At 44.9% G+C, this 27,971-nt stretch overlaps 1 protein-coding gene across 10 annotated transcripts in view; it reads right to left on the reverse strand.

Moving 5' to 3' along the window:
* Positions 1-120: 120 nt before the first annotated feature.
* The window catches only part of CALD1 (caldesmon 1), a 186,951-nt gene continuing 159,100 nt past the window's right edge, over positions 121-27,971 (reverse strand). For 5 of the 10 annotated variants that reach the window (XM_081022760.1, XM_081022758.1, XM_081022761.1 and 2 more), the window contains 11 exons: positions 27,818-27,901; positions 21,940-22,100; positions 18,202-18,463; positions 16,070-16,210; positions 10,315-10,358; positions 10,136-10,214; positions 8,672-8,809; positions 6,720-6,815; positions 4,671-4,751; positions 4,464-4,497; positions 121-2,517 (listed from right to left, as the gene is read on the reverse strand). In XM_081022760.1, the coding sequence (XP_080878886.1) occupies positions 2,486-2,517; positions 4,464-4,497; positions 4,671-4,751; positions 6,720-6,815; positions 8,672-8,809; positions 10,136-10,214; positions 10,315-10,358; positions 16,070-16,210; positions 18,202-18,463; positions 21,940-22,100; positions 27,818-27,901 (1,152 nt within the window). In that variant the 3' untranslated portion in view covers positions 121-2,485. Of the gene's footprint in view, positions 2,518-4,463; positions 4,498-4,670; positions 4,752-5,201; positions 5,257-6,719; positions 6,816-8,671; positions 8,810-10,135; positions 10,215-10,314; positions 10,359-16,069; positions 16,211-18,201; positions 18,464-21,939; positions 22,101-27,817; positions 27,902-27,971 lie in introns of all 10 variants that reach the window. The other 5 variants (XR_013991000.1, XM_081022764.1, XM_081022763.1 and 2 more) reach the window with 5 other exon arrangements.

Genomic DNA, 27,971 nt, shown 5'->3' on the forward strand with positions numbered 1-27,971 from the left:
TTCAACAGGTTTCACAGCAGACCCTGTGGCTACACAGAAGGGGGCTAAACACACAAACACACAGCCTGATCCTATCAGTACCTTAAATTATTTGGCGGGGGAAGAGAACACCCAACCACCTGGTAGACATACTGCATTTATTGTGAATTGCAGGTTCAACATACTGGTTTTATTGCAGATACTTGAATGTAAGGAGTCCAAAAAGTGTATTAAAAACAACAAACCACCACCAAACAGTAACAGACGGATCCAAAAGCCATTCACTGCATGATTTCATTCTGAAAGCCCAAGTGAAATTCAATATGTAAACAAGAAGGTTTTAAAATAAAAATAGGGCAGATGGAGGCAACAAAAACAAAAAGCAGTAACAAGGCAATAACCGTTCCCAGGCTATAATTTGCATCTGAGAAGTGGGCCAGAAAACCTGAACAACCATAAACTGAGTTGCCTATTTTTTACTCCACCCGCCTAATTTATGGTGTAAAAGCAGAACCTCGTGCCATATGTAAATTCAAACCTAACTTTGTCATCCTTGAGGCTGCTATATATACAAGTCAAATAATATGGCTGTAAGTAAGGAATTTTGGGAGGACGCGTTGGGGGCGCGAGCATCCCCTTCATCAACACCCCAGCTCCCAAAATGCACCCGGTGCAGCTGCAGTTCTTTAGGGGAGAACGTCCGCACAGGGTTCAATGGAGCCCCCTTCATCCCCACAACCCAGCTGGCCTTTGACCCTGCAGTACAAATAACTGGCGTGTTCAGCCTGAGGTGTGCTTAGGCCCTTTTGTGGCACTACACCTCTGACCAAGGGCCAGGGGGAGGAAGGACAGAGGTGTTGGATGCATATAGCTGCATCTACAAGTGGCGGGGCTATGCCTATTTTAAAAGAGACCAAGATGCATAGAGACCTGATAAAGGGCAAATCTAGCGTGCGGTAAGTTAGAAATAGTGTGTCGCCAACAATGTGTACGCGTGTCTCGTGTGTGTTAATTACGGTAGTTTTATATAAATTAGCTACATTGTTTTATACAAGTGACATTATGCTTGACGCTTAATACCCTTTCCAACCCCCCCTCCCTCTTTAAAACTATACTTTTAATTACCCATTAAAAGGCATCTGATACTTTCTTTAAAAAACAATCTAATATTTCTCTTGCCACGTGCTTAATGGCAATTATGAAATCTTAATATAAAAAGTGTGTATTTTTATTTTTTTGTAAAAACAAAAAAGTTGTGATATTGGCTAGTTATGTACGTTTATAACTAAATATAGTACTCTAGCGGGTATTAAAAGCCTTCTACCATTAGTAGTGCCTTACAGCTAATTTTTGTAAAGCTTTATGCATATATTCTAAAGTTGCAAGTAACCAAAATGACAACAACAACAACAAAAAAGGAGAGAGAGAAAAGCTATCAGTACCGCTGTCAACCGCAATCATCCAAATTTAGGTTATTAACTTAAAACTAGACGGGAAAAGGAACGATACCTTAAAGTACAGAGCAGGTTTCAACTGGGTGCCGATTTGACATGGGCAAAGTACAGGATATATATATATATATATATTGTCAGCAAAAGGTATTTCTTCCATGCCTCAATCTAAAGTGCAGAAAGAAAGAAAAATAACAGGGCTCAATCCAGCTGTGGAAGTGGGAAGAATTTGTGGGGGGTCCACAGTGGCCCGTTCCCTGTGGTCTCCTCAGTGGCATTCATTTTTGCAGAGTGGGGGAAACGCTTGCCTCCTCTCACCTCCTGCCGTGTGGTTGACCTCATGCCACATTTTTCCTGGCCCTGCTGCAAAACAATATTTTTAAAAATACTGTTAATGGACCACAGAGCATCGGTGTGATGTACCATGCCATATGCGATTACATCCCAGGGAAGATGCGCAAATCGTGGGCTTCCAAGGGAGAATGCAACAGGGAATTAATGCCAAACCCATCTGTGTTCAGTAAGGAGCCAGTGGCAAATAGGTCGTTTACACCTCTGCCTTTAAAAGCCATCGAATGCTTTTAATTTCTTCGCCCCCTCAGTGTTCCAGACGGATCCAATCTTATTCCTAAGCATCATTCCGTTGAACTAGGACTGCATTTGGGAGGTGTACACACTAGAGGGCGCCCCTCTTTTACGTCACTAACACAGTCTTGCTCAGACACACAATTGGTTAGAGCTACTCAGTAGAAGTGTCTCTCGTTTCACAGCGTGGATTTCTTTTTAAGAATAAAGCTCTTGTTCGAAGGCACTACTATTAGGATGAATGCTTTAAGGCTGATTATTAAATACAGTGCTAATATACATGGTGTCTTTTGTTTTTTTAAAAAATGGGATAACGCACCAAAAAACACAGCGGACCCCCCAATCCCCTCCCCCCCTCCCCTCCCGAAGGCCTTCTGGTAAACAAACATAAATATATATAAAAGGAAAGGGACAAATTTAGCACTTCCGTTATTAAAAACCGAGTTGGTCCAGCATCATTGGAGAGTTTCTTAGGGTTCCTTTTCAAATTGTCTCAAACCTGCTGAAAGAAAGAGAAGTTAGGGGGTAGCATAGATTCACAATAAAATGCCATTCCTCTGACCTACAGTGGTACCTCAGGTTACATACGCTTCAGGTTACATAGGCTTCAGGTTAGAAACTCCGCTAACCCAGAAATAGTGCTTCAGGTTAAGAACTTTGCTTCAGGATGAGAACAGAAATCGTGCTCTGGCGGCGCGGCGGCAGCAGGAGGCCCCATTAGCTAAAGTGGTGCTTCAGGTTAAGAACAGTTTCAGGTTAAGAACGGACCTCCGGAACAAATTAAGTACTTAACTCGAGGTACCACTGTATTTGCATAACCAAGAAATCCTAAATTGTGACAAAGACTGCTGATTACGGCATGGGTGAATCTGTCAAGCTTTGGTTTCTTGTAGTTTCTCAGTTTTTAAGTTCCGTTCTCCACATTGGGGCTTTTTTTTTAAAAAAAAAAAAATCCCCATGAAAATTCAGCAGCACTTTAGTGCAAATGACTCTTAATACACGCTTTCTTTTGCAAAGCATATTTTCTCTAATATTTATATTTTTTCCTGATATAATGCATTTTTGTGCACATTATTACTTGGCTGGCAAACTGCCCTGCAAAATTCAGAGGAGAACAAATTCTGAAGTGTGGCTGTGTTTTGGTTGACATGGTTTTTATGTGAAAAACTTTGGATTAGGTTGATTAGTGGCCTCTAAATACAACTTGAATCACATTTCTCCCTAGTGCTGATTCAGCGTTCTGATGCTGAATCGGCAAATTGCAAAGAGCCCAGCTACTCCAGGCAGTTATTAGCAATACCCCTTTGCTCACTCTAAGGTCTAGAATTGGTTTGCAATCACTTCTGCACTTCCATCTGCCGCTATATAACTCAAATAATATCCACTGTATTGTTTACCTGCTAACTGATTATCAAAAGGGTAAAGCATGAACACTTAAGGAATGAGGAACTTTAAAATTTTAAGTGCCCATCATCCCTGACCACTGGCCCTGCTTACAGTGCAAGTTGGGAGTCTTAGCAAAATCTGGAGTGCCACAGGTTCCCCACCTCTTGTTTTAAGCCAATAATGCGAAAAAAGACTTGAAGGAGAAAGAAGAGGATCCATCACACCGAAACCATAGGTACCAACCCCGCACCCCCCTCATAGCAGCAACTTCCCCACTCAACCAAGCCCTCCTAAAAAAGGAAAGAGAAAAGCACCACCCCAGTTTAAAAAAAATAAAATTTGGTGGAGGACCTCAACTCCAAAGCACATAAAACTAGATAGCAAACATAATTTTGTTGTTGTTTAGTCGTGTCTGACTCCTCGTGACCCCATGGACCAGAGCACGCCAGGCACTCCTGTCTTCCACTGCCTCCCACAGTTTGGTCAAACTCATGCTGGTAGCTTTGAGAACACTGTCCAACTATCTCGTCCTCTGTCGTCCCCTTCTCCTTGTGCCCTCAATTTCCCCAACATCAGGGTCTTTTCCAGGGAGTCTTCTCTTCTCATGAAGTGTATTGGAGCCTCAGCTGCAGGATCTGTCCTTCCAGTGAGCACTCAGGGCTGATTTCCTTCAGAATGGATAGGTTTGATCTTCTTGCAGTCCATGGGACTCTTAAGAGTCTCCTCCAGCACCATAATTCAAAAGCATCAATTCTTCGGCAATCAGCCTTCTTGATAGTCCAGCTCTCACTTCCATACATCACTACTACATAATACTACTCTGTTAGTCTAGACTCTTGTAACCAAACATCTCCCTCCACTATCACAGAAAGTCTATTGGGGCTATTTATCTAATACAGAATGTTGTTCCTCACCCAAACTAATCTTAAATTGCAAACCCTGCTCCACCAAAAGTGCTCCCTCGCTTATGCCACCATTCCTGGAATCCGCTTCTCAAACTAGAGCCACCCTGGAAGCATGCTCACACCATGAACACTCCCAAAATATTGTTGTTTTACTTACCATTGGTCTCTGACTTTTTGCCGGCCGCTGTCGCCTGAATTACAGAAGAAGAGCACAAAGTTGAAAGGTCAGGTCAGGTTTTTTCTGTTCACATATAATAATAGCATAGCGTTTATTTCCAGCAGATTGCTAGATACTGTTCAGAAGAAAGGAATAAAGAGATGAAAAATACTGAGCTTACAGAGGTGGCTCTTTGCGATCTCTTACCTTTGTGGGGGAAGTGACTTTCTCAACCGACTGCTTCTCCCAGAGGTTACGTTTGCCGGATACGTCTCCAGGTTTTAAGTCCTAGTTCAAAGAAGGAGACGGGGAAACAAAGCAAGAAGTTTGAAAAAGAGAAAGCAGTTAATGAAAGGTCACTATACGTGGAAAGACTGACATTTGTGCAATAGAACTTACCCTCCCTCCCATCATGTGCACCCCCCCAAAAAAAAAAATCCGTTCTAGCAGGCTGGGGGAACCCCAGGGCAGATTGGGGTGAGATGCTCAGGGGAAGGGAGAGAGGCTATGTGCCATGATGCAAGCAATGGCATAGTTCGATCCAAACAAAGTTGTATCTTATTTAGACCCCTTAAGGCCAATTTCATATACGTACATTGCCACGAGTCTTTCATCATTTATTGAAAAGGGCCCCACTGACATAAACAGGACTTGTATGAATGGAAGCCTGGTTATGACTGGGACTGCAGGACTACGGTTTTGTGGCTTAGCACGATGGTAGCTCAGAAGGAGATTTACCTGACTAGTTTAACAGAAAACAGCCAGTCCAAGAGAAGAATAGAACAGCAGGTATCTGGAATCCAGCCAAGGAGATGATGGTGAAAAGAGAGGAGAGAATAGAGAAATCAACTGAGAAAGAGAGAATGAATTGGAGAAAAGGACAGGTAAGTCTTGATCCACTTCTGTTGCTCTTGCACACGCCCACAAACTAATTGCAGTGCCAATTTATGTTGCATGAAATTTACTTCTCTGTGTACTTGCAAACATCCATCGAGGAGTTTTGACCAGAGGTGGAGAAGAGCATACAAATTGACCGAAAATGGGGAGCCCTTTCCAGCCCAAGGGCTGCTTTGCATCAAGGGCAACCTTCCTTGGGGGATGGGGGCTGTGTATGCCAGTAGTGGGTGGGGCCATAGGCAAAAGTGGGTGGAGCAATAGCTTGCTCAGTAAGCTATATTCCAGCCATGCAAAAAGTCAGAGGCTCCTACATCCTCGCAAGCAAGAGGCATTTTCACAATTCAAGGACACATTCCAGGAAGGCAGAAGAGCTCAAGGACAGCATAGACAAGGACAGGGACTGGTAAAGGGCTGGACACAGATCTGAAGGGCCTCATTTGATGCCCTGGCCCTGCAGTTCCCTGAATTGCAGGGGGTTGGACTCTGATTCCCCATCTCTGTTGTAGGGAAACTGGCCACCAGGAACTAATGGTGGCTGCTACCATCGCCTATTTCTCCCTGCTAGCATCTGGTAACTGAGGAGACACACATTCCAAACATAAAGGTCCCACTATTATGATTAATGTCCCTTCTCAATTGCAGGGTCCATGAATTAGCCTACTTGATCCCCTACAGCCTTCATGTACGACAGCCTCTATCTTGCACTGGTTCCTTCCCTGCTCCGGCCATTCACAGTACAAGGCACGTCCCCATGCTCAGAAGCCATGGGTGATGGCAAAGAGGAGAAGGAGGAAAAGCTGACTCCATATAAGAAGATCAAGCACCTCTACCACCACCAAAATACGAAGCCAGGAAAGGTAAAGGTACCCCTGACTATTAGGTCCAGTTGCAGATGACTCTGGGGTTGCGGAGCTCATCTTGCTTTACTGTCCAAGGGAGCCGGCGTACAGCTTCCGGGTCACGTGGCCAGCATGACTAAGCCGCTTCTGGCGAACCAGAGCAGAAACGCTGTTTACCTTCCCACCGGAGCGGTACCTATTTATCTACTTGCACTTCGTGCTTTCGAACTGCTAGGTTGGCAGGAGCAGGGACCGAGCAACGGGAGCTCACCCCGTCGCGGGGATTCGAACTGCCAACCTTCTGATCGGCAAGCTCTAGGCTCTGTGGTTTAACCCACAGCACCACCCACGTCCCAGAAATAGTACCAGAGTTCGTTCTTGTTCCCATTGTGTGCAGAATTTGTCCTCTTCTGCACTCGCTTCTGCAGGAAGTTATCGGCGTTTCACCTTGCTGTGTTAAACTGGAGCTGTTTGATGACCAATGAATGAAGCTACTGTAAACAGAAGGACAAGCACTCACCGATGGTTTGGGAGCAGGCGATTTGCTGTTTTCCGGGGTCTTGGTCAACCATTCGTTGATGCGACTGGAGACGCCGACCTTTAGCCCAGCTGTTTCCTGCAGAACATTCATTTCCCAATGTGATTACAGGTTGCATGCGAGGATGAATTATAAAAGGAGCAGGGGGCAGGTAAGGATTTAGGAGTGAAACCAAAGTGAGGGGAGAGAGACACTGAGTTGGCCAGCAGGTAATGGCTTTCTCCACCTGCCTTGCCCTACCCTCCAGCCCTAGGAGCCTCCATAAGGGAGCAGTTTCCAGAGGAAGAACAGCGAGCTGAGAGAGAGACTGCTTGCCATCAGGGGTGTTTGGTTTCACCTGTGCTGCCCCACTTCCAGCCTGAGGAACCTGCACAGGGGAGTTGCTGCCATGGGGATAAAGTGTATGCTTATTCTAATGAGCTGAACAGAGTGAAAGATTATGAGGCATGGGAGTGTGGAGAGTTTGTGTATGAACTGAACAGTGCTTAGTTGTATTTTTTGCTGCTATTTTGTTAAGATTTTGTTAAAACAACTACCAGACTTTTAGAAGACATCTGAAGGCAGCCCTGTTTAGGGAAGCTTTTAATGTTTGATGGACTATTGTATTTTAATATTTTGTTGGAAGCCGCCCAAAGTGGCTGGGGAAACCCAGCCAGATGGGTGGGGTGTAAATAAGTTGTTGTTGTTGTTATATTGTTCTATAGATTACGAACGCTGTGCTGATTTGCTAGTAACATGACGTTTGCTTTAATTGCAATGTTTAGCTTATTTCTTAGTTGCAGCCTTGTTAAGAGTCTTTTTATAGATTGCACTTGTTCTACTGATGATTCGTTAATTATTCTGCATGATTTATGCTGCGTCTGTGATGTTACTTCTTGTTTGTAAGCCACTTTGGGACTCCTTCCAGTGAAGAGCAGCGTAGAAATATAATAAATCGTATCTCAAGCCTGTGTTTCGCAACTTCACGGAAGTGGTGGGCTTTGAATGATGTGTCCTCAAAATGTAGAGCAGATGCTGTCATCTAGGGGGCTGTGCAATGGAGAGGCCCCATTGCCATTTAGACGCAGAGTGCAGGTTAAGATCATAAGGAGAGTCCTGCTGAATTAGGCCAGTGGCCCATCTAGTCCAACATCCTCCGGAAAAACAATCTCTCAAAGGACCTGTTGATGGCATTTTACCATTGTACTGTTGTGAGTGTATTAACTTATGGTCTGTGTGTGTGGTTTGGGAGCTGCACGGTCAGGGGAAAAACAATGCTGTCCAGGGTTGCAAAGACTGCGGAGAGAATAATTGGATTCACTCTTCCCACCTTGGATCAAATCTATGCTTCCAGGTGCCATAAGAAAGCTGCAGTGATAGTGCAGGATAGTGCGCACCCCAGAAATGATCTCTTTCAGCTTCTGCCTTCTGGAAGAAGGTACAGGGTTATAAAGAGTAGGACTAGCCGCCTGAGAAACAGTTACTACCCAAATGCGATTTTGGTTTTAAACGCAGTGTAAGGAGTCTCTATGGGAGTATATTGTATTAAAAATGGGGTATCAGAGTTTTTAGGGGGCTAACCAGGTTGGGATAGCTGGGATAGCAGGCTTGTTGGGTTTTGAATGTTTTGTGTAGATATTTCAATTTCGTTGTTCTGTATGGGACAATGACATTAAAGATTATCATATCATATTGCATCCTGTTCTCACAGTGGTCAGCAGCCAGGTGCCCCTGGGAATCCTGCAAGCAGGACCTGAATGCAACACCCCTCTTCCCACTTGGGATTCTCCATCCATCTGCAATGCCTAATAGACATGGATTGGCGAAGGTTTTCACTACCCCAAGCCCTGCAAAAAGTGGAGCTAAGCATCCTTTCCTCCCTTACCTTGAGCGCTATCTGGAATCAGAGCAGAGGCGCTTAAATGTGTGCGTGACTTTGAAGGGGGAACACTTACCTTATTGGGTGTCCCCGTGCCAGAAGGTGATGAGAACACGTTGCCTTTTTCCCACATGCTTTTGATGTTTCGGACTCCCTCGGCAGGAACTGGGAGGTCAGAGGCTGCTGGCTTGGCGGCCTTTGCAGCTTTGGTGCCCTGCAGGAAGAAGCCAGTCAGTCTCCAGGACAAATCAGATGTTCCTTCCACTGCATAGTGAGCAGCTATGATTTTTCCTGGTATGTCCCACGGAGGACCTTACGGTCTTCAAACAAAAACATCTCGGAGGTCCTGGGCCACAGGGAGGTTAGGCTGGCCTCAACCAGAGCCAGGGCTTTTTCGGCTGTGGCCCCGATCTGGTGGAACGCTCTGTCACAAGAGACTAGGGCCCTGCAGGACTTGACATCTTTCTGCAGGGCCTGCAAGACAGAGCTGTTCCACCAGGCCTTTGGCCAAGGCACAGTTATTATTATTATTATTATTATTATTATTATTATTATTATTAAATTCCATTTGCAGAGGGATCTATGGTGCACCAGTGGGAGGGGTTTTCCCTAAGCACCACAGCCATGTTGGGGGCAGGGGAGCACTTTGCTGTGAATGCTGCTGGGGAGAGAAAAATTAAATCTACTCTTGAGTGGTTATCCAGGGATTTGAGGCAAAGTGGCATCAGTATGTGGACAACACTCACTTCTGTTTTTCTGTACCATTTATGTCAGGGAAAGCTGTGCAATTGCTTGCTTAGTGTCTGGAGGTGGGGATGCAGAGGGAGGGAACTGCATCCAGCCATAGGGTCATGTGTGTGGGAGTGCCCAGCTGCCAATCATCAGACACCATGCGATTCTAATTCACATGCTGAGGCTACAAAGGGAGAACTGAGAATATGTTCTAAGTATGCTTCTGATCCTTCCTTTGCAGTCACCGCTTGAATTCAAAAATAATTAAGCTGCAGCTGCAAAGATTCTCCCTCTAAGGATGCTTTCGGTTCTTCCTTTCCAGCTTAAAGTTACAGTATTCAAGCACTTGGAGAATAACCAAGATTTCAACAAAAGGGACTGGGAGGGAGTGGCTGGGTTCAGACATAACATAAAACCGTGGATTGTGCTAACCATAGTTAAGAACCCGCACCGTGGTTTGCTCTTCCAAACAAACAATAGGCAAACCATGGTTGTGAGCTTGGCCCCAACTATGGCTTTCAATAATCTGTAGATTCAGATTCTACATCAAACTGTGGTTAGTACAAGTTGTTTTTTACAAACCAGCTTCAGGCTGAGATTTCTGTTTTGGGTTTATTAACACTAAACACATGGGTTTGTAGGCAGACTTTGGGTTCAGATGTTTAACCAATTTCACTAAGCAAACCATGGTTTTGTGTTACATCCAAGTTTACTCTTGCCTGGGCCTGGAGCCTCAAGTACATTTTCTGGGCCTTGCCAGCAGCCAACCAGAGGAACCCAATATATCCTGAAGCTGCAATAAGCTCACCTCAATTGCACTAGTGTACTGCTCCAACCTGCTGTCTATCTTGGAGACGACTGGAGTCGTGTGGGTAGGTTTCATTCCACTATGTAAAAAAAAATTAAATAAATGGAAAAAACGTTACTGCCTATTGCTGGGCACCGAATTTTTACAATGCTCTTGTTGCTACAGCAAGGGTCTTTTACCTCTTTTGGGCAGATTTGTTCAAGAACTCTGCACGTTCTTCTATCTAGAAAAGAAGAAAAAAGTCAAGTAAAATAAAATTCAAGGTTTGCTAAGGCAACAGAGCCAGGTGTAAGGAGAAAAAGCTGAGTGATCAGCAAAGATGCACTAAATAAAACAGTAGCACAACACACAACACCACCGCAACAAGATGAGGTGACCGTGGAGGGGAAGGAACTCATGGCTAGTTAGGTCCTCCTGTGGATTCTGCAATTCTGTAAGCATGAGAGTCTCTTAGAATCACATAATTGTAGAGCTGGAAAGGACAATTAAAATATGCAATAAAACAAACCCAGTAACTCCCTCCCACAAGCACATTTAAAAGGAGATATCTGGGATCTTCGTGCCGAATAATCCAGCATGCAAGGAGTAACTGCACGCCAGATAATTCACTTGCATGATAATGTCTGACTGCAGAATCGGAGCACCTGATCTGTTGCTCAGATTTGAGGTTTGGGGTTGCAGATGGCCACAAATGAAGTGTGCTTTTCACCGCCACAAGATGGCAACATAACACAGAGAGAAGGATATAAAGGTAAAGGGACCCCTGACCATTAGGTCCAGTCGTGGCCGACTCTGGGGTTGTGGCGCTCATCTTGCTTTATCGGCCGAGGGAGCCGACATACAGCTTCCAGGTCATGTGGCCAGCATGACTAAGCCGCTTCTGGCAAACCAGAGCAGCGCACGGAAACGCCGTTTACCTTCCCGCCGGAGCGGTACCTATTTATCTACTTGCACTTTGACATGCTTTCGAACTGCTAGGTTGGCAGGAGCTGGGACGGAGCAACGGGAGCTCACCCTGTCGCAGGGATTCGAACTGCCGACCTTCTGATCAGCAGGTCCTAGGCTCTGCGGTTTAACCCACAGCGCCACCCGCGTCCCTTGTCTGACTGCAGAATTGGAGCACCTGAACTGTTGCTCAGATTGGAAGTTTGGGGTTGCATATGGCCACAAACGCAGAGTGCTTTTCACCGCCACAAGGTGGCAACATAACACAGAGAGAAGGATACAGTTCCCCTACAAATCCCTCAATTCTCTCCCTCTTTCAACCTCTCTCAGGGTTGTTTAAAAATCATGTATTTCTAACACGGATAATAGTATTTCAACATAGTGGGGAAAACATACAAGCCATATGTCTAGCAACCACATATAGTTACTTGTTTTTAATCCACATGTATGCGCTAAAAAGCCATGGCTGAATTGCAGAGAAACATTTGCATATGCAATCAGAACGTAACAATAATTTGCACACTCTCGGTGCTTTTTGTATCTACATCTATATCTCTATGGGAACTTCCTTGTGAGGAAATCGATCACATCTGAAATGGCCAGCCATTTTGCTCTTCTTGTCTGGCTGGTATTATTTGCCCTCCTCTGCGCCTATATATTCATGTTTTTCTTTAATTGAGGATCACTAAGAGATACCTGCTTGGAGAATGGTGGCGCTGTGGGTAAAACCTCAGTGCCTAGGACTTGCCGATCGTATGGTCGGCGGTTCGAATCCCCACGATGGGGTGAGCTCCCGTCTTTCGGTCCCAGCTCCTGCCCACCTAGCAGTTCGAAAGCACCCCTAAGTGCAAGTAGATAAATAGGTACCGCTTTATAGCGGGAAGGTAAACGGCGTTTCCGTGTGCTGCGCTGGTGCCGGCTCGCCAGAGCAGCTTCGTCACGCTGGCCACGTGACCCGGAAGTGTCTCCGGACAGCGCTGGCCCCCGGCCTCTTAAGTGAGATGGACGCACGACCCTGGAGTCGGACACGACTGGCCCGTACGGGCAGGGGTACCTTTACCTTTTAAGAGATACCTGCTTGGAGAATGATAAACATGGCAGTATGCTTTTCTGTCAGACCACCCAGTTTATAGGGATCCTTGAGGAATTCAATAATTCCAGCATGGACGGACCTGACTGCACATCCCAGATTAATTTGCAGATTGGAATTTAGCAATTCATCCGATTCCTTTACTCTCTGGATGTCCCATATTTTGCCACAAACACGCATACACACCAAGGTTTTAAATGTGCAATTTGAGAGAAAACACTTTCTGAGAGAAAATGCATTTAAAATAGTCAGCTAAATGCACATTTTTGTGCATTTAAAAATAATAATCATAGCTTAAGGCGGAAACAAGACAGAACAGACTTGTGAGTGAATACATGCAAAAGTAAAATGGACTGGAAGCCAATGGATTAAATCTCTACTCCAGAGGTGGATAACCTGTGATCCATCTCCAGATGAAGCTGAAAGACAACTTCCACTGTTGCAAATCATTGGCTATGCTGGCTGAAGCTGCTGGGAGTTGTAGGTCAGCAGCACATGGAAGGTCACAGGTCAAGCACAGGTCAAGCCCTTTTCCTCCCCGAGGGCCGCATTTCCTAGTGAGGAACTTTCTGGGGGCCACATGCAGGTGGAGGAAGCAGAGCCAAGTATGGACACAGCAGCAGGTTTGAATCTCTATCTTTGTACAGTAGGTTATGTTTTAGCAATAGCTCAGTTGGTAGAGCATGAGACTCTTAATCTCAGGGTTGTGAGTTTGAGCCCCATGTTGAGCACACTAAAAATTTTAGTCAAGAGATTGTAAAGCTTCTGTCCACACGAACCTGCATAACTGCTAAGGTTTTCCTCCGGGGCTCTTGCTTTAAGAAGTATGATGGGTATCAGTAACTCATGAGAGGGCCTTTTTAGTTGCAGCACCCCAAGTTTTTGGCTTCAAGGAAACACTGTTTTATCTGCCCAGGATTATTGTGATGCTGCGTTTTTTACATAACTTTTTAAATTGGTTTGCATGTCTACCTGCTGTTGGAGTTTTATGCTGTTTGCCTTTTGTGGTTTGTATTGTGTTTATTGTTGCTTGTAGTTTTTTAATGGTTGGCTGATAAATGGGATGAACAAACAAATAAATTAAAAATTGCTTTGTAATTTGCAGGCTTGCACACTGGGGTCACCAACCTGGTGCCCTCCAGATGTTGTTGGACTAGAACACCTGACCTCCCCCCCCCAAAAAAAACATGGACCATGTTGGGTGGGGCTGATGGGAGTTGGGAGTCTGACAACCTCTGGAGGGAACTACATTGACTGCCCCTGGCCTATAAAAAATGGGAGAAAGAAAATGTATTTGAAGGAGTTGATCAAGCTGAGCACAAGAAAACAGATGTCACTGCACAACACCAGCATGCTCACAACTTAGAAATGTTATGGGCACATACGGTAAACAGAATTACAAAATAGATCTGTAAAACAAGACAGAAAGCAGGAGAGATCTGTAAAAACAAGCAGCAATCTGTAAAACAAGACATCAAAAGCAGAAGGTGTTATGATCTCTCTAAATCCAAATTCCAAACCCAGCCTGTTTCTTTCTCAGTCTGAATTTTACATCCTGTTCAATTTAAAACTATAGGGTTTAATGCACTGTCCTTTTAATATCAGCGGCAAAACTCTTGTTGCTGTTAATGGTTCTGTGCAGCAGAGACAGATTTCTGTTTTGAGTGCAAGCAACACACACATGCCAGGATTCACAAGGCAGCACATAAGAATCTTCCTCTGGGAAGCATCAGCAATGAAAAAGAACAACAGTAACAGTAAAACCTACTCTGCAGCTTCCTTTTTTTTTTTTTAGGAAGCCCAAAGTCAACTCCAGATGTAGATTAAGCTGGGAATGAAGAGAACCGGTCAAGGAAGGGCGATATCTCCTTTCCAAATTTGTTGGAATCTACAAACAGTACTTATGAGAGCCCATCTAGATGAGCATTTTCCGTTTCAATTAAAACAGCTCTGCAGGGTCTTGCACACAGAATCCCACCAAACATCTGCTATCAGATCCTCTAAAGCAGTAGCAGATGACATGGAGCATCACGCCCCTGACCGCCTTCTGGCAGAGTGGCTGCTGCGTACTGGGATGAAGGGCGAGGCAGGCATGCAGTAGGTGCAGTGCAAACGTGCCAGCAGGAGCACTGGTTTGGCTCTGCCAGCCCGTTTGCACAGCCCCAACCTTGCCCTCTCCCATCCTAGTATGCAGCAGCAACTCAGCAGGCATAAGGTCGGGTGAGTGGCATAGCCTAACCCTGCTGTCCACTGCTGCTTCTAAGCTTCAGAAACTGGAGATAGCAGGGACTGAGACCTTCTGCATGAAAAGCACGTGCTTTGCCACTGAGCTATGATCTCTTACGATTGTCTGATGAGGCCTTGTAGGTGGTGCTGCCACGAGTGGCTGTCCAGTTGGCACTGACCCGTAACTGACCTGAGAGCCAGTGTGGTGTAGTGGTTAAGAGCGGTAGACTCGTAATCTGGGGAACCGGGTTCGTGTCTCCACTCCTCCACATGCAGCTGCTGGGTGACCTTGGGCTAGTCACACTTCTTTGAAGTCTCTCAGCCCCACTCACCTCACAGAGTGTTTGTTGTGGGGGAGGAAGGGAAAGGAGAACGTTGGCCGCTTTGAGACTCCTTCGGGTAGTGATAAAGCGGGATATCAAATCCAAACTCTTCAACAGGGTAGCAAATTCGGCAAGCAAAGCTTTTCTTCTTCTCATTGCTACATCCATGAAATATATTCGGAGTCGCGTAGTGATTTCATGCTCTTTATTGCAGCTCGTAAAACAGTGAATGAATCCCCCTCCCAAAAAAACCTCTGGCTTTATATTTTATATTTACACAATGTGTCCTGTCTGATTGGCTGATTCTGCTTCCCTCCTAGAGCCTGATTGGTCTTCTCCTGCAAGCCAATCAGTTGTTGCATTCTAGGATCCTACCTGCCTATTGTTCTAGGATCCAAGCTTAGTACATAACGCCCCACATGCTGCTGCTGTTGATGGTGGTGGTGGTGGTGGGAGAATACGTCGTATCTTTTTGGTCACAAAGCACAGAGCACCAAAACACACACACACAAAAAGTTGGTAACCTTATTCCCGGAGGGTCGAGCTCAAGACAGAACCGTGAGCAATAAAGACTTTGCACAGTTATAAAGCAAATGCGTTTATTTGAATGTGGCCTGGACACTCCCTCCAAAAACTAAATAAGGGAGGCGGGATGCAGCCAAACCATACCTTTAAACAGAGGCGCTGTCTTGCGCCCAAGAGGGGGTTTGGAGAGCGCATGGCGTCGCATTGTTGGGAGTGGCTGAGTGGGGAGCCCAGTGCGACGTGGCTTTCTCTGTTGTGCTCAGGAGGAGCCACCCATTGAACTGTTCTGCACTCGGCCTCCTCGGCCCCCTCAACATCAAGGGGGCTTGGCACCCTGCCAGCAGATCTTGAGGGGGCCGAAAACCCCTCTGCCTTCAGGAGTCGGTGCACCTGTCTTCAAAGCACATTCAGCAAACATTTAAAGCATCTTGCTTCCTTCAAAGAATTGCGGGAACTGTAGCTTGTTAAAGGTGCTGGCAATCATATAGGCCTGTGAGGAGAAAACTTCCTTCTGCCCAGGATGTGGCAGAAGGAAGCTATGTGCTTTAAATGTGTTGAAAGTGCTTTAAGCATAATCTGACCGTCATGCTGGAGTGAGCCAATAGGCAAGGCCTGTACTGTTGCTTTGAATTTTTGTATAGCAATCAGAATTTTTAGATGCTATCAGCAGAACCAAGGAAGAGGAAAAGGCATTATTTCCACACCTACTTCGCAAGTGAAATAGGGGATACATTTCATCAAACCTGGATTACGGACACTAGGAGCCAGCTGAAATTCCTCCTTGACCTGCAATTAACCCTCCACATGGACCCAAGGAAGCCTTACCTTGAGAGAGGAACCTTTTGGGGTGAAACATTTGAACGGCTTCTTGTCTTCGCTCTGGGCTTCCTCGGGCATCTTCTGGCGTTTCTCAGCAGCTTCCGCCCTTCTCCTCTCAATTTCTTCCTTCAGCCGCCTCTTCTCTTCCTACCAAACTCACAATATGTAGTGAATGAGTAGCTTGTAGCTCATTTTCATGTTTACATCTCTCTCTCACACACACACAAATTCAGGACAGCAGTTAACACAGCTGCTTCAGCAAAGCCACCGCTAGAGTGTGGCGCAATACAATGGAGTAACAGCATAAATCTATATATCAATGGAAAGATAATTTAATGAAGAATGTAATGCAACAAAGTTTGTTCAGTTATCAGTATTCTATCAAAAGTTATATCCAAATAACCAGAAAAAAGGAAGCACAACTTAGGATGATATGCAGCCGCTTTCCTTCATTTGAATGTAGCCAATGAGCATGAGTGTTTAGAGAGCCAATCAGGTGTCATCTTGTTTTGGCAATGATCCAATCAGGTCACAGTAGGATTCAGCTACTGATGTTATGTACCAGAGCTGAGAGGAGGACATTTGTCAGTGTGTTGTGTGATTGCTATCAAGTTGGTTGGGGTTTTTTGTTTTGTTTTGTTTTTGTTTTGTTTTGTTTATTTTGTTTTTTGGTTCTTTCATTTAGTGAGCTTGTATAATGTAATAAAATTAAAGAAATGGCGCAAAGAGTTGGCTGGTCACCCAAAAAGTGATGTAAACTAGTACTGTTAAGTGAACAAGACTACAGTTATGAAGAAATTAGAAGAAAAATTGGTGGGAACTTAACCAAAGGTGGCATTTCTATACAGGCATCCATGAAGACAGGAGTCAGGCTACAGTGGAAACTGCACTTCCTTTAATATTGTTGCAATCACACATACACAATAAAAATTAAGACCTAAGGACAAACCCCGAGGATTATCTAAGTCTGGCAAGCATCTCTCAAGGACTGAGGCTGTGGGCCCAGCCTGAAGTGGCTGTTCAGAGCACTGATTGGTTAGGAGAATGTGACATCACAAAGCACTTTCTCTGTTCTTGCAGGGGGTTCATCTAGATGACCCTTGGGGTCCCTTCCAACTCTACGATTCCATGATTCTCCACAGAGCAGTTTTTCAATTTAAAAGCAAACAATTGGGATCTATCCGTTCCTACCCCTGCGGTAAATTTCTGTATCTTCCCCACACCCAGCTAGAACTATAGCAAGGGAACAGAATTCCTGACCGTCCTGTGGCACAACAGTAAAAAGGGCAGGATAATCCATAGATTGCAAGTATAACTTAGGAAGAGAAGAACTCATTTCATTGTTTTATTATTTTGTAAGCTGCTTTGAGGAAGTTGTTGCTGTTGCTTACAACCGAGCGGTGTGCAAATTTGGTGAAATAAGTAATGAAACGAACCAACAATATTGCAAGCTTTGAAAGAGCACCTCGTACAATACAATTATCTCTTGAGAGGAGGATTTCCCTTAAAGTGTATTTCAATATTAGTCACTGGTTGCCTCATTTTTTGGAATGTGCTGCTGTCTTTCATTAAAGCCATAGACGCTCAGTTTTAAAAGGCAATTACCCTCCGTTTAAAGAGCTTATTCCAAACCAGATTTTTCCATTAAAGTAAGTCTGAGTCACAACACCACCAGAAGGATCTTTGCCAAAGGAACAGAGCAACCTAATTCAGAGATGTACAACCAGAAGCTAGGCACAATTCTTAGGTCCAATTGAGATATTTACCCAAATCAATGATCCTGTTCTTATGGGAGAAAGCTGGGCAGTTCATCCCACACCATGCTCGGGATATAGTGTGCAATGCCACTACTCTACAAAGACACCCATGCACACAGAGGGTCAAAGTGTCCCTGTCAATCAGTGTAGACAAAACTTATGTTGATGCACCAGTGGAATCTCTCCATATGAGGCAGTTTCCTCCATCAACCACAACAATGTTCTGAATACATCAGGCTTTATCAACCTCGGCCCTCCAGACGTTTTGAGACTACAATTCCCAGCATCCCTGACCACTGGTCCTGCTAGCTAGGGATCATGGGAGTTGTAGGCTAAAAACAAGGTTGAGGAAGCCTGGAATATACATCAAGCAGCTATTACCTCCTCCCGAGTTTTTCTTTCTGCCTCCTCCTTCTTCTTCCTCTGCTCCTCCTCTTCCAGAATCTTCCGGCGCTCTTCGCGCTTCTTCTTCAGCTCCTCCAGCTCCACGGCTGCCTCCTGTTGTTTCTGTTTCATCTTCTCAAACTCTTCGCTCTCGTTTTCGCCTCGGCGACGGCGCAGCTCCTCCACCCGTTTGCCAGCCTCCACGTGGGACACCGGCTTGGCTTCTTCAGAATCTGGGGTGGGTTTGAGGCCTGGGCGGCTGGGAGAGAAAGAAGCAAGCGACAGTGAAGAAGAGTATTCTGTAGCTTGTCAGGATTGGCATTGTGAAGATCAATCTAGATATAATGCAAAATGGAATGGATGGCAGAGACCGCTGTACCCTGAACTGGACCACTTCAGAGCGCAGAATGGGGTGTCGTAGCTTTCAATTCTCTTCTACATTTTTTTTAAAACTCCCTCAATAGAATAAACCAGCACATGAGGGAGAGTGGTTCTTGCCTAGCTCTCTCCCCAGTATGAAAATATATCATGCACTTTTTACATGGGAGAGCACTGTAAATAAAACTCTGCCACTTGCAGTCTGAAGTCTAGACACTGAGGTCCAGCTCTGAGGGCCTTCTGGTGGTCCCCTCACTGTGAGAAGTAAAGCTACTGAGAACCAGGAGAAGGGTCTTCTCGGTGGTGGCGCCCGCCCTGTGGAATGCCCTCCCATCAGATGTCAAGGAAATAAACGACTATCTGACTTTTAGAAGACATCTGAAGGGACGTCTTCACTGTTTAGGGAAGTTTTTAATGTTTGATGTTTTATTGCTTTTTATTATTATTATAAACATTCTGTTGGGAACCATCCAGAGTGGCTGGGGAAACCCAGCCATATGTGTGGTGAATAAATATATTACTATTATTATTTATTATATATATATGTATGGAAGTGAGAGCTGGACCATAAAGAAGGCTGATCGCCGAAGAATTGATGCTTTTGAATTATGGTGCTGGAGGAGACTCTTGAGAGTCCCATGGACGCAAGAAGATCAAACCTATCCATTCTGAAGGAAGTCAGCCCTGAGTGTTCACTGGAAGGACAGATCCTGAAGCTGAGACTCCAATACTTTGGCCACCTCATGAGAAGAGAAGACTCCCTGGAAAAGACACTGATGTTGGGAAAGATGGAGGGCACAAGGAGAAGGGGATGACAGAGGATGAGATGGTTGGACAGTGTTCTCGAAGCTACAAACATGAGTCTGACCAAACTGCGGGAGGCAGTGGAAGACAGGAGTGCCTGGCATGCTCTGGTCCATGGGGTCATGAAGAGTCGGACACAACTAAACGACTAAACAACAACAACAACTATTATTATTAATATTAATATTATTATTATTATTTGGTAGAATCCAGAATTCTACCAGCTCGTTCTGTTTTAATGGGAAGACTGGTCCTCACTTAAGCTTCAAGGAATCATAGCATGATATTTTCCCTGGTGCTCTCTGAAGCATGTGGCTACTGAGGAAAATTCCTTTTCACTGGTGGCAGCCTTGACTTTGGAATGGTCTTTGCAGGCAGCCGCATCCAGCACCTATTTTGATGGTACTTCAGCACCAGGCAAAAATTCTCTTTATCAGGCCTTTTATCCTTACCTGTTTTACCTCTGCTGCTGTGCTTATGCTGCTCTCCTTAGATTTGCTGCTTTTAGTATAGTCTATGTATGTTTTTAATTGTTCTCATTACGTTTCTGAATTATTTATTTTTTGCAAGTTGCCTTGGGTATTTGTTTGTTGGGGATGGGGAGAAAATATATAACCGTTTCATTGCACTTGTGTGTTTGCTGTACTTTATATTTTTAATGCATATATGCATTAACACACACACAGTTTTATTACGTATTGTTTTATTATTACTTGTTTTTTTTAAAAAAAAATAGTGTACATTGCAAGTGTCAAAAGCAGGGGAAACAAAATGCAGTAAATCAATCAATATTCTTTGAGCCTCTCAGGACTTCCCTTCACACTTTATCTTTATATGGCTCAAACACACATAGTTTAGGTTTGCAGACGTATGCAGCTTCAGGGGTCATCTTTACAACCCTAAATAGCTTCAGCTTTACAGAAATGGAGGCTTGTGAGTGGCGTTTACAATAGCATCTCATCTACTGAAAGGGCCACAGGGGAAATGAGTGGGAGATTAAAACAAAACAGCTGGCTAATCCAACCTCTACAGTAAGTAGAGCAGTGTTGATTTCCCAGGGCCACATTGAGATGGGGCTGCAAGAGGCATCTGAGAACGTGCGGTGAATCTGGGCAGATCATAAGAATAAGAGAAACGAGGCTCTGCCGCTCTTGAGCTGTGTTTCTCACGTGGTCAAAGTGAGCTCTCTCGCCCTGTTGTCTGAAGTGTCCCAGGCCCGAGGCAAGTTTCTCTAGAGAACTTTCCTGCTAGCCGGGGGGCAGAGAATGAGGCCAGCAAAATCCCCCTCAAGGCAAAACCCTGCCGACATTCAGATCATGTGAATGTCAACCTACACCAAATCTGGGGCATTTGTTGCAACGTTTAATTGTTTATAACCTGATTTATTTATTTATTTACTTTTAATTTTACTTGATTTATATACCACCCTTCATCAGACGATCTCGGGGCAGTTCACAAGGTAAAAACACGAGATCAAAAGCACAAATAAATAGTTGGAACAGAAACACGCTTGAAAGGCTGTAGAATATTCATCGGCCAAAGGCCTGATCGGAAAGGAATGTTTTCACCTGGCACCTAAAGATATACAGTGAAGGTGCCAAGTAAACCTCCCTGGGGAGAGCATTCCACAATCGGGGAGCTACTGCAGAAAAGGCCCCCTTGCCACCTTCCAGATCTCTTATGGAGAAGGGCACACAAACAAAGGCCACAGATGATGAATACAGAGTCCAGGCCGGTTTATATTGTGAGAGGGGGACCTTCCACCCCACCTTTCCTCCAAGGAACTCAAGGTAGCATACATGCTCCCCCCCTCCCCATTTTATCCTCACAACCACCCTGTGGCTGAGGTTAGGCTAAGAGACAGACTTTTAGAAGACATCTGAAGGCAGCCCTGTTTAGGGAAGCTTTTAATGTTAGCTGCATTACTGTATTTTAATATTTTGTTGGAAGCCGCCCAGAGTGGCTGGGGAAGCCCAGCCAGATGGGCGGGGTATAAATTATTATTATTATTATTATTATTATTATTATTATTATTATGCCATGAGCTTCACAGCTGGATGGGCCTATCTGGTCCTAATCTAACACTTGAACCACTTCACCACACTGGCAGACTCCAGCTCTTATAGCTAACTCACAGCTTACCTTTTAATTTCCTAAAGGATAAACATTGCAGGCAGAAGCACCACGCCAACGTCACTGCCCTGTGCAAATTGCCCAGTGCTTCACAGAGTAAACTGTGCAAGATTAAACTTTTCAGGACTCAGCTAAAGCCATGCAGGAGGCTAGACTTCAGGGGATTTCACTGCACTATTGACCTAACTGTTGTACTTGTTGCCAATGGGGCAGAGAAATCATGGGGAACGAGAACGGGAACGCTAGCCAACAGAGGATTTATATACAAATTGCAGATTAACAGGTTGGCGAGAAACCCTTTCAAGGCTCCCGTGTAAAAATGGCTTCTGTCTTTCCTACAGCACAGTTCATCCTGTTGCAGCCAAGACCCATTAAAGGGCCCAAGTATAAACACTGCCCCCTTACGAGTGTATCTCTTACCTAAAAGCATTTTCCGTATGCTTAAGTTTGTGGGCAGGGAGTTCCTGGAAACGCTCCCCATTCTGTGGCTTCGAATCCAGAAATCCCTTCTTGCGATCCCAGCCAGGCTTAGCCTCTTCTTTGGGTGCTTTGTCCCTGATCAGCTTGCTGTCTTTTATCTGCTGGGGAGACATTGCGAAAATGAACCAATTACATCCTAGCACCCCAGAGGAGAGGCATCCCTCTCCTGCTTTCAGCAAGCAGATGATGAGCCATTAATCTTCTGCAGATGTTTTGCAGCAGGAGAACTTGTGGTCTGCCAGATGTTGCTGGGCTTCAATCAGCCCCATCCAGCCATAGCCAATGGTCAGGGGTGATGAGAGTTATAATCCAACAACATTTCAAGGGCCACAGTTTCCTGATCCGTGTTTTGCAGCGGCTCTTACAACAGGTGTGGGGAACCAGGGCCCTCCAGATGCTGCCAAACTACAAATCTCAGCATCCCAGGTCATTGGCCATGCTGGCTGGGGATGATAGGAGTTCAGCAAGAGGGATTCATCACAAGTCTACCAAGCTGGAGAAACTGGCAGGAAGATCAACCCCCTCCCCCCCTCTATTGGCCATGGACAATCCTGTTCCTGCACAAGTCAACTTGGGCAGTGTTGAAAGTTCTCCCCAACCTTGAAAACCCAGCTCTACCTCTCTTTCAAATCAGAACCAGTGAAGGCGGTGAAGGTCCTATGTGAGTGCCTGGAGGCGGTTGGAGGTTGGATGGCAGCTAACAGATTGAGGTTGAATCCTGACAAGACAGAAGTACTGTTCTTGGGGGACAGTAGGCGGGCAGGTGTGGAGGATTCCCTGGTCCTGAATGGGGTAACTGTGCCCCTGAAGGACCAGGTGCGCAGCCTGGGAGTCATTTTGGACTCGCAGCTGTATATGGAGGCACAGGTCAATTCTGTGTCCAGGGCAGCTGTCTACCAGCTCCATTTGGTACGCAGGTTGAGACTGTCTTGCCAGAGTGGTGCATGCTCTGGTTATCTCCTGCTTGGACTACTACAATGCGCTCTACATGGGGCTACCTTTGAAGGTGACCCAGAAACTACAACTAATCCAGAACGCGGCAGCTAGACTGGTGACTGGGAGCGGCCGCCGAGACCACATAACACCAGTCTTAAAAGACCTACATTGGCTCCCAGTACGTTTCCAAGCACAATTCAAAGTATTGGTGCTGACCTTTAAAGTCCTAAACGGCCTCGGCCCAGTATACCTGAAGGAGCATCTCCACCCCCATCGTTCTGCCCGTACACTGAGGTCCAGCGCCGAGGGCCTTCTGGCGGTTCCCTCATTGCGAGAAGCAAAGCTACAGGGAACCAGGCAGAGGGTCTTCTCGGTAGTGGCGCCCGCCCTGTGGAACGCCCTCCCATCAGATGTCAAAGCGATCAACAACTACCTGACATTCAGAAAACATCTTAAGGCAGCCCTGTTCAGGGAAGTTTTTAATGTGTGATTTTAGTGTATTTTTGGTTTCTGTGGAAGCCGCCCAGAGTGGCTGGGGAAACCCAGCCAGATGGGCAGGGTACAAATAATAAATTATTATTATAAATTATTATTATTATGAAAAATCCAGAGCAGGTCAGGACAAAGAAAAGGCTTCACAAAACTGCACCTTGACTCAACTTTTCCCACCAGCACCACCATGTATTTTATACTTCTGGTGGAAGCAATAATAACCAACTCCACAGCCTCAGCTGCTGTTTGCCACATTTTTTTTTCCTCCTAGCATTCTCCGAGGAAGCACTGAATTCACTATACAGTCATACCTCGGGTTACAGACGCTTCAGGTTGTGTTTTTTTGGGTTGTGGACTGCCGAAACCCAGAAGTACCGGAATGGCTTACTTCCGGGTTTCGGCGGTCGCACATGCGCAGAAGCACTAACTCGCGCTTTGCACATGCGCAGCCACACCGAATCGCAACATGCGCATGCACAGACACACCGCTCTGGGTTGCGAACGTGCATCCCACACAGATCACATTTGCAACCTGAGTGTCCACTGTAACTGGCTTCATGATGACGCTACAACCCGTCAAAAAAATTACGGAAACGCCAGCCCCAACTTTGCTCTGTGCAAAAAGGATGGGGAAATTGGGAGAGGCATTTCGTCACACGCCCCTTGCAGCTATAACCGGTCCCTGCTTTTTATTTTATTATTTATTAAATTTGTATACCGCCCTGTATCCAGGGCAGTTCACAACAACAGAAAAAATATATATACAAAATAAGAATATAAGATACCTAATGAAACAAAACAAAAACAAACCAATAACCTCACCTCCCATAAACACATTTAAAAGGGTCATAAGATGGGAGAAGAGGAATGTTTTTGCCTGGCACCTAAAGATATGTAATGAAGGCACCAGGTGAACCTCCCTGGGGAGAGCATTCCACAAACGGGGAGCCACCACAGAAAAGGCCTGCTCTTGTGTTGCCATCCTCCAGACCTCTTGTGGAAGAGCCACACAAAGAAGGGCCTCAAGGGAAGATGGCGGTTCTTGCTCTGTGGGTTAGCCACCTGTGCTCAATGCCACAACTTGGACGTCCTGCTCCTGTCAAGGTGAGCAACTAACTCCTGTTCCCTGTGCAATGCGCAGGTTATGGGTTTTAATGGCTTCAGGCTCATGTAGGTGCAGACATGACTCCACCACACCTATAGGATCACAGAAAGCTGTTTTACATCAAGTCAAGACAACTGGTCTATCTAGCTCACTGCCAGTGCCTTCCCTGGATTTCAGACAGGGGTCTCTCTTCCCTGTCCTACCTGGAGTTGCCAGAGAATGAACCTGAGACTTTGTTCAAGCAAACCAGGTAGCCTGAGCTGCAGTCCTTCCCATATGCTTTGCACAAGCATATAAGCGGTTCTACTGCTCAGGTTGAGCTCCAATACCAAAGCCAAGCCAAGTGGAGTTCTTCTCTTTCACTGTGCAATTCTTGGCCTTGTGATATTCTCAGCCAGATGCAACATCCTTGCAAAGTCCTTCCCACCCCAAACGGCATCATTTGGGATTAGCATCATTTATGTCCACGGCTGACAGCCTGACCCTACAGCACACTGAGTCATCATGCCTGGATGCTCACTAGAACTGTGCAGCATTAAAAAAAAACAACAACCTCTCTTCTGACACATAAGAGAAATTGTATTCTCAGGAAGAACATCAGTTAAACTAGCAGCCAAAGCAAACCTGAAATGGCAGTGAGCAAAAATGCAAATGTTCTCCCTTGACTCAACCGAGCAACCTTCACCATGCACAAATGCTAAAGTCTTTGAGAAAGGAATTTTGGAGATTGCCAAATATATTTGTAGGGGGGAGGTAGGTCAAGATGGTTCTACTACACATTTATTCCAATTTCAGGGTAGGAAGGAAACCCAGACATACAACAACATAGTGTTTCAACTGTTGCATCACAGCAGTTGCATCATTTGGGGGGGGGGTACAATATTTCCCCAGCTTTCTCTCAGTATTGATATTCAAGATGCACATAAAAAATACAATAACATTTTTTAAAAATCAATTAAGAGAAAAAGGACCCAGCCAAAATATAAATACAAAAGCTGGAAGCACTTCACTAATGCCACTAACCAACCACCACCAGGCTGCAATATCCTCTAAAGCCCTCCTAAAAATATATAATAAAAATAAAAAATAATTAATGAATAAACCTTCCAGGAAACAGAGTGAACCACTTCAGAAATGCTCCCATCCCCACCAGAAACTGAGATTCCATCATGGAGGGCAGAACTCCAACCAAAATCTAGTAACACATGGTAGCTTTTGTAAGTTTGAGGCTGCAGTTCTATAACACTTTACAGGAGTAATGAACTCAATGGCACTTACTTATGAGAAGGTATATATAGCATCGCTCTTTCAGTTTCAGACTTCCTCTAATATTCCTGCCCCCAAAGACACCTAGACAAGTTTTTGATATCCTGCAAACTTATTTAATTGTGATTACTTAATTTTCAGTTAAAATGTAGATAATTTACCAACAGCTCCTTAATCAGTTGACTGGCAACCAGCTGACTTAGAAGGAATATATAATGCACGGTATTTTAATCTGGATTTCTCGAATACTTCTTTTGGACAATCCAAATCCTGACTCTGGATTTCAAGATCAAAATTCTCCAAAGAAAGTTGTGAGCCTTTTACGACCACAATTTAGACTAAGAGCTTATCTTCTTGTAAACATAAATGCATTTTAAAAAGAAAAAAGGGGGGGTGGAGACTCTGTAAATAAAGAAAAGGAAAATAAAATGTGGTTCATACAGCATGTCTAGCCAAATTGGAAGCAGGAAATACCACAAATATCATGTCATGAGAAAGCTTGCTTCAGTACGACGTTTGCAGGCCAGCTCTGCACACCCAGAATTTTAAGGTAGTCTACAGAAGCAAACTGTGTCTAGGATGCAAACTGAACTGGATACAGAACGATGGTTGCCCTTGTGAATTGGAATCTCTTCCCGTTTTCACAATTTTGCTTTTTCCTGAGAAACTGATGAATGGTCAAGCTCGTCACTTAATTGCCAACAACACACAGCACTTTGTTTAGCATTTAAGGATAGGAACTGACCAAAATATAGCCTTTTCTCAGCTTGCTTTAAAAGTACACAGGTAAATCCTTTGTTTTATGGGTCAGGCAACAGATGATACTTGCCAGTTTGATCCTCATGGAACTAGGACCATGGGTAGTGAAAAGGGATGGAGGAGAAAGTCAATTTACTTTACATTTCAAGTCAAATCTACCCAATTCGCAGGTGAACCGAAACACAACAATCCTTTCTCTGAATTTTGCTGTGTGGTTCACCACTCAAGTAATGTGTTCAAAAATGCATATGCTCAGGCAAACTGTATAAAGAGGCATAGATTGGTGGGAAATTGTTTGCAAGTATGTGTATGTTAGGCAAAATTAAATACCCAAAAATTGGTTATTGGGATAAATTCAGAATTATGAGGACTTAAAAATAAATGCAAACTAGACTAAAGACTGGGGGGGGGGGGGATGAGAAACTGAAATGGAAAGATTCACTTAAACGAACCCTACATTATGGTTCTTGCATAAGTGAGCCAGACTCTGAGTTTGGGAATGATGCTCTAGGACCCAATATTCTTTACTTACCATACAGTGAAACACAATGGCACCAGCTCCTGTGTTTACAGAAGAAATGCAATGCACTGTATTTTGTAAAAAAAATGAATTTTTTCAACATGGGGGAGGAAGCTGGAGTCTGCATATTTTATATTATGAAATGGAAAATCATTAGTTAAGTTCAGACTAAGGAGCTAAAGGTTTCTTGGGGTATCCATCATTAACAGAATAAATTACCAATTCCAGGAAGAGAAGTTATGAGGAAATGGAGGGAGAAATTGAGAAACGGAAGGTTAGTCAGTGCCAGTCCAGAACCCCAACACCAGATGCTCCCTTAACCTACTAAAAATACAGGACCAATGACCACATCCTGCACTCTGTACAGGGATGTGGGCTGAGGTTGACTGAAGCTGGTTCTTTGGTAAAATGGGAATGCGATATTTTCGTCATACACCTGGATGCAAGCTAAGGCTGGGGCAGGCTAAACTAGCCTCGTGCCTGTTTTACCACACACCCAGTTTCACAAAGCTTTGACTCAGCTCACGTCTTGCTATTGGCCGTTATCTTCTTGCGACCTTCCTTTCCTTTTCCCCAGTATGAAACGGCGCTCTGGAGTCAAGGTGCTCCTACACTTTGAAGGCACATTAAATGGCATTGACTTTTGCTGAGTGACTCTCCTCCGAGCTTATTTTATGAATGTTTGGGGCTCCGTTCCGCTTCCCACACACCCTTCCCCCTCCAAGCAACAGGTTAGTTACCTCCTCTTTTTTGAAGGCCGGCCGGAGTTTGTCATCTTGAGGCTTTTCCTTTTTAGCTTCCACTTTAACCTCTTTCTCTTCCCCCTTTTGCAATGTTTCCGCAAGACGAAAAGATCAATTTCCATGGCAAACCCTGCCCCATCTGCCACGGCGT

The sequence above is a fragment of the Podarcis pityusensis genome (genome assembly GCF_964106645.2).
Source record: "Podarcis pityusensis genome assembly, chromosome: 10".
In the NCBI taxonomy this organism is placed as follows: domain Eukaryota; kingdom Metazoa; phylum Chordata; class Lepidosauria; order Squamata; family Lacertidae; genus Podarcis; species Podarcis pityusensis.